The 7,490-nt window shown below is 42.9% G+C and overlaps 1 protein-coding gene across 1 annotated transcript in view; it reads right to left on the reverse strand.

Annotated features, from left to right (window-relative positions):
• Positions 1 to 5,828, reverse strand: part of LOC111958357 (neuronal membrane glycoprotein M6-a) — a 97,344-nt gene extending 91,516 nt beyond the window's left edge. Inside the window, 1 exon segment of the mRNA XM_023979590.2 lies at positions 5,656 to 5,828. Within this exon segment, the coding sequence (XP_023835358.1) occupies positions 5,656 to 5,659 (4 nt within the window). The 5' untranslated portion in view covers positions 5,660 to 5,828.
• Between the last annotated feature and the right edge of the window lie 1,662 nt (positions 5,829 to 7,490).

The following is a 7,490-nucleotide window of genomic DNA, read 5'->3' on the forward strand; positions in this document are numbered from 1 at the left end:
AACACCCGTGTGGAGTCGCGACGGGCAGGATGAGAAAGAAGAGAAACACGGAAGCTGGCGCCAGGATGGGCCGCACATCAAAACTTGGCACAGCACGCCTGCTGCCGTGGTTAGATTGTCTGTTTTTGAGATTTGAAGCTTTTGTCATTCCATTACAGGAAGGTAAATAGACCTCTCTTCAAAACACACACACACACAGAGATAACTTCGATTAAGGAGATAGGAGTTTGGAACAGTGGGGGATTCTAGCCCGGGGGTCCTCTGCAATAATTACAATTCCATACAGCGTAATGCTGACAGTGCTGTTGTATCATAAATTATCATTCTCCTCCACAGTAGTGTGTGCATGCCACCACACACACACACACACACACACACTGGGTAATCTGTCCTCGCTAAGGGTAAAGGGAGCAGTAAACTTCTCAGGTTCAGGTAGAAATAGAAAAATCACTCAAACTCTGCAACTGTATTCTAATTCAGTGTATGCAACATTAGTGTCCAAATCTCTGTCACTGCATACTCTCTGTCACTGCATACTCTCTGGCAACTGCATACTCTTTGTCACTGCATACTCTCTGTCACTTGCATACTCTTCACACAGTAAGTCTGTACCACATCTTGACTAATGTTTCACCAAGGTAGAGGCTGAACAGCTGCGTCATGGGCGTTTGAGCATATTGGCATATTGGTGACTTATTGGCCAGATGGAATGAGATAGGCAGACATGTTATTGGCATGGCGGTGATGGGGGGATGGGGTTCTGTTAGTGGGCCTCATACTATCATGCCATCTGATGACACTTGATCTAAGGCTGCAAAAGCGGCAAGAGTTTCCCGCCTAGAGACCCCCAGGAGTGTGGCACGTGTGTGTGCAGCCGTGCATATGTCTGTGTCTCTGTCTGGGTCTTGTGTGTGCTCGTTGTCTGTGTCCAAACCGTGGGGTCAGACCCAGACCCAGCAAAAGCCTGGGATGCAACAGACAGACAGAACAGACAGACCAGACAGACAGACAGACAGACAGACAGACAGACAGACAGACAGACAGACAGACAGACAGGACAGAACAGACAGACAGACAGACAGACAGACAGACAGACAGACAGACAGAACAGACAGACAGACAGACAGACAGACAGACAGACAGACAGACAGACAGACAGACAGACAAAAGCTATTCACATTAGCAAATCTATTCACATTAGCAAATCCTCCGGTTCTCAGCTGGAGGAGGAGTCAAGGACATGAAGTGAAATTGTTCCAACACACTGCAATGCTTGTGAAGATTATCAAAAGGCCCACAGAAAGAGGAGAATGCTTGGAGGGGGCACAGAAGAACCGCAATAATACACCAATTTAGCACTCATGTGATTTTGCTGGATGCATAATGGAGGGATGATGCAGAAAAAAGATGATTGAAAGAATGAATGGCCGTTACACAGTAACAATGTCTGTCTGTCTGTCTGTCTGTCTGTCTGTCTGTCTGTCTGTCTGTCTGTCTGTCTGTCTGTCTGTCCGTCCTCTAGGAGATTATCAGATATAATACACCATGGGGAATTTGCTGCTTGGTATAAACACTCCAAACAATGGGTGCATATCCCATGAAAAAGATATCCTTATAAAAGACCAACCATAGAAACAACCAGATGACATAATGCAGTTTGTTTCTTTCCTTCATTCTCTAGATTGATGAGCACCTTTGACCTACAAAGACAAACCAATAACAAACCAATAACAAACTACTTTGAACTGTGACAAAACTCTCCTCAAGGGGCCAGGTGAGGCTCAAGGCCACTTCCCTCATTCAAGATGAGTTTTTCCTGCAGCTTGTGCTGTTCTTTCCTTTCCTCACATCTGTTTGTGTTCCACCAGTAGCAAATTGACATGGCAGCGAGAGACACAGAGAGAGAAGAGACAGAGAGAAGAGACAGAGAGAGCGACAGAGAGAGAGAGAGAGAGAGAGAGAGAGAGGAGAAGAGAGAAGGAGAGAGAGAGAGAGAGAGAGAGAGAGAGAGAGAGAGACAAGACGAGAGAGAGAGAGAGAGAGAGAGAGAGAGAGAGAGAGAGAGAGAGAGACGAGAGAGAGAGAGAGATAGAGAGAGAGAGAGAGACTACGCCTTCACTATTGGTGAATCACTAAAACACAATACAGAAAATACACACTACGGAAAAAGAAAGGAACAGCACGTCAGAAATCAGCTCAATAGTAATTGAGACTCCCATAGACTCTAACCAATTCTGGGGAAAATGGAAAAACACTAAACAAAACCAACAACACGAAAGAATTATCTATCCAAAACTGGAGATGTTTATGGGTTACACCATTTTCATCTTTTTGGCTCTATACAAAGAATAACGAGCAAAACACATATACATGATCAAATACATCTAGAATCAAACTATTAAAGACTACCAGAACGCCACTGGAGTCTCCAATTACCTTGAATGAGTTAAAACAGGACAAAATAAAAACCCTCCAACCCAAAAAGGCTGCTGGTGCTCTGAATGGTTATCCTTATGACATATTGATCTCAATATACAGACAATTCAAATTCAATTGGCTATACTAAAATCTCTTTAACCACGTTCCTCGCTCTGGCATCTCCAAATTTTGGACAAGGACTGACCTTTCACCCTCATATCCCAACAAAAGTAGACAATTTGAGACCCCAAATAAATACTACCCGTGGAATCTGCGTCACAGTTAACCTTGGGAAATATCCTCTTGCATTACATCATTTAACTAAGCAGACTCGTACATCTCCTCATGATAATACAATGTCTGAGCAAATGTTCATTGGGCTTTTATAACCTAAATTACTCCGACACACAGACTATTCCGTATTCACCCTACGCACACTCTCTGAATTGACAACCAAAATCTCTCTAACAGCCAATTAACAGACTGGTTCTAAACTGTTCTTCTTCTATTCTCTCTATTGTTCTTGTTCCGTTTTCCGAAACTTTTCTCCCATACAATAATTGTCCCCTCGACTTATTCAATTCTCGGCCATGAAGGGTCCTTTGGTCTCTATTACTTCTTTTTCACACTTTTGTATGTGCCCCGAATAACGCTCGTAGATGCTCTCAGGGTTCCTGATCGGTAAACCCATAGACATTATAAATCCATGTACACAAACACAAGTGTGCGGTTAAAATCTGGCAAAAAACCAAACACTACGTGTGTTGTTTCTCTCAGCTACGTTACCAGGGTCTTTCTCGTTGTCGTGCTGGCTCGCGCTGGAGCAGGTGATTGTCGGCACAGATCTGAACGCCCCGTGCCCACCTCGTTGGTTCCGCCGACTAACTGCATCCAGTTAGTTGGGAGCGTTCTGGGCAGGTAGGCGGCGTATACCTCTTTGGCGTCCCTGGGCGCTCTTGGCCTTCTCAAGAACAGTCTCTTGACCCAGCACCCCTGGTCTTAATACCCTGCCTATCTTTAGAATCCCTTTGCCCAGTGCAATATGATCTAATTACTCAGTTTTGGCCATGATGACTCTGTGTGGCTCTCATGTCACCCATTGCGCCAACCCGCAACGGTCCTTTAATTTTGATAAATCACCTAGGTAAATCCAGAACGAGGGCCCTACGCAGCTACCCTTAGATCTCCTGCTCCCGCTAAGTAGCCAGATCCTTCACTCCTGTCAGAGCCTGTTGTGCTCCACTGATACATCCGTAAACACTAAGCTCGTCAGCTAAGGCGACGAAAATAATCGGTGTTTTCCAAAAAAGGTCAGTCACCAGGACCCACACTTTACCATCCTATTGACATCCGGTTGCCCTAGAGACACACAAAAAACTATACATACCTCGGCCTAAACATCCAGCACAGGTAATTCCACAAAGCTGTGAACGATCTGAAGAAGGCAAGAGAAGAAGGGCCTTCTATGCCATCAAAAGGAACATAAATTTCAACATACCAATTAGGATCTGGCTAAAATACTTGAATCAGTCATAGAGCCCATTGCCCTTTATGGTTGTGAGGTCTGGGGTCCGCTCACCAACCAAGATTTCACAAAATGGGACAAACACCAAATTGAGACTCTGCATGCAGATTCTGCAAAAATATCCTCCGTGTACAACGTAGAACACCAAATAATGCATGCAGAGCAGAATTAGGCCGATACCCACTAATTATCAAAATCCAGAAAGAGCCGTTAAATTCTACAACCCCTAAAAGGAAGCGATTCCCAAACCTTCCATAACAAAGCCATCACCTACAGAGAGATGAACCTGGAGAAGAGTCCCTAAGCAAGCTGGTCCTAGGGCTCTGTTCACAAACACAACACACCCAACAGAGCCCAGGACAACAGCACAATTAGACCCACCACAATCATGAGAAACAAAAAGATATTACTTGACACATTGGAAGAAATCTTGAGAGAGAGAGAGAGAGAGAGAGAGAGACAGAGAGAGAGACAGAGAGAGACAGAGAGAGGGGGGGGGACCAAAGAAAATAGCAGCCGGCCCTGTCCTTCAGAGGAGAAATTAAACATTGGGTTGACATCATTGGAACAATGGAGAATCTGACACACAAACGTACTTTGAAGTCTATTCTTTATGATTACCTTTCATTTACGTTTCCTTTTCACGTTCAATTGAAAAAGAGGGAAAGCTCTGATATACTGTACATTGCTTTGTTTTCAATTGGACTGTGCATCTTTAGACATGATGAGCAGTCGTAAAAGCAGTTTTTCAGTAAAATGGCGGCCCTGCCACTTGTTTTGCTCTACAGCTGAGGGATGTGGCTGGAAAAATAATGAATATACCATTGAACCAATTCCCAGATCCCAGATTGTAAATCTAGTGCCTGGTGAGTTGTATTTAATCAGAGCATTAAACATCTCACCGTAGCTTCTGTCACTTTCTCATATCTAGCAAACAGACAACAAGCAGCATGGTGTATGACCTTCATACTGGACTACTTAATAGCATATTAGCAGCATGGTAAATAAAAGGGCATGGTAATAAAACAACATGTTTTAAGGAAATTGTGTGTGTATGGGGGGACAGTGTGTGTGTGTGTGTGTGTGTGTGTGTGTGTGTGTGTGTGTGTGCGCGCGTGCGCGCGCGTGCGTGTTTTTGCGTGTGTGTTCAATACCATTTCATCACTCAGTTGAAGGCATCTGGCTACGCAACTCAATTGAAAGCACTTTAGTTATACCCTTCCATGCACAGTGTACACATTCCTTTCCCAGGAAAGCTACTGAGTTCAAGCCATCCATTCTTACCCAGGGCGACTCAATAGATACTGTTACAGTAGGCTTTCACAAGACAAAGAAACTGTTGCTTGTATCAAATCAAATTCTTATTCTGATTGATAAAGGCTGGACACRGGCTACCCATCCCTCCCCAGCATTTGGTTCTAAACATGTTGACGTTAATTTAATAGATCATGAAAAAAACTTTATTCCACATGCGGGGACATTGCATTCCTCTTTCTAAAATGTATGCATTAGCAATGTGATTTTAACCATTTTTCTAAACAGTTTCCCGAATCAGCAATTCAAACGCGCTGTTGTAACATCGTTCATCAAGTGTCAGAAAGTGACAATCACCGCAGCACCCAAACCCACGTTCCGTTATCCTTGTTCGGAAGTAGCATCAACAAGTCGCCAATAAATCATAAACAAGAAGAAAACAATTGTATTTCACTTACCCATCTCAAGCTATTTCTCTTCACTATGATGGTGAATAAAGTTATCAGGTTGTAGACCTCAGTAGGAACTTTCGAGATACAGCTGTCCAGTCCAATGTGGGTCRCAATGCACAGACAAACGGCGACRGGACCTTGCGACGTAACAGTAATCAGTCGAGCGGGTGAACTGGCAAGCGCAGAGTTATAGAGGGAAAAACCCGGAGGAATCAATGGTGTTTTGTCCGACCGAATTAATGAGTAAAGAAAACGGACAAAAGTACAGTATTGTGTGGTCTGTCGACAGTTAAATCCCTGGGTCATTTTAACAAAGAAAAAGCACACAGGGCATGGGTTGTCTGCATGTATGGCTACGCTAAGTTCAAGTCATCAATTCAAACTGTGATTATTGAATATGCCTACAGTTCAAAAGTCGATAAAACCCTATATTTTTACATTAGACACCACAAAGTTGTGAATTTAGATGGTCAATAAATCAATAAAGTACTTGGGGTAGCCTAGCTTAGGTTGTAGCCTATTGCGTTATAAACAGGTAGTAGGTAGGCCTAGGCTTGCTAAAACATCAGATGTTACCATGGTTACTCCATGATATCAGTGTGAAAAAAGTTACTGTAATATTATCTACGGAGCGTCGCTGTAATAGTCTACAAGGGAGAGAGAATTTTTTAAATTAAATTATATTTGATGTTACTTTACACGTTGTACATGTTATTAGTCCTTTTGGCGGTTGAAAGTGTTGTTTATTTCACTTTTTCCAGCGCTGGTAGGTTCCATCGTTTGTATATTAAATCTCTTGACTCATTGCAGGTTATGTAGTCAACGGAAGCATGTTTCCTCGCAATCAGCTGGACGTGTTTGCCATTTGGTCTGTGGTTTGGTTAGGCTCCGCCATATTGTGCAAGTGTTTGTTTGCAAATTGTATCAGTACTGAAAATAAAAACCGGAAGTACAAACCGATATACAGACCAGCTACTGAAAGTTGGAGTAATAACACTACTCTATTTTGTCTCAATTTTCGAGCAGCAGGTGAAACCTCAGACAACCAGTAGAGTAAGTTGAAATGTAATTGTATTCAACATTCTGGCTTGTAAGGAACATTTACACAATTTAAGCACACAGCCCTGATGTCTCAGGCTGTATACCAAACATATGTGTATTACAGGCTGATTAATCAGACTAGGCCTGGCTTGTCCCGAATGTGGTGATTCTTTCCATTAACTGTGGTGAAGCTTTCCATTGAGTATGGCATAGCCATGCACATTTAGGCTACATAGAATAAAAAACGAAAACTCCCTTGTCTGTCATGAATGTTGAATAAACATAGTCTGCTGATTGTTCGTGTGGTTGGTTCATAGTAAGGACGAAATTTGATACAAAATATTTAATATAATTTTAAAAAATGTGTTTAACCTTTATTTAACTAGGCAAGTCAGTTAAGAACCCATTTTTATTGACAATGACGGCCTATACYGGCCAATCCCAGACGACGCTGGGCCAATTGTGCGCCGCCCTATGGGACTCCTAATCACGGCCRATTTGTGATACAGCCTGGATTCAAACCAGGGTGTCTATAGTGACGCTACTAGCACTGAGATGCAGTACCATAGACCACTGCGCCACTTAGGAGTAGTATTAAACTGACTTCAGAACATTTTGTATTGTATTTTGTATTTATTATGGATCCCCATTAGCTGCTCCCAAAGCAGCATACTCTTCCTGGGGTGCAGCAGAATTAAAGCAGTTTAAACTATTTTAAAAACATTACAAAACATTCACAGATTTCATGACACACTGTGTGCTCTCAGCCCCCTACTCCACCACCACAAATCTACAGTACT

This window comes from Salvelinus sp. IW2-2015, linkage group LG34 (genome assembly GCF_002910315.2).
Source record: "Salvelinus sp. IW2-2015 linkage group LG34, ASM291031v2, whole genome shotgun sequence".
Lineage (NCBI taxonomy): Eukaryota > Metazoa > Chordata > Actinopteri > Salmoniformes > Salmonidae > Salvelinus > Salvelinus sp. IW2-2015.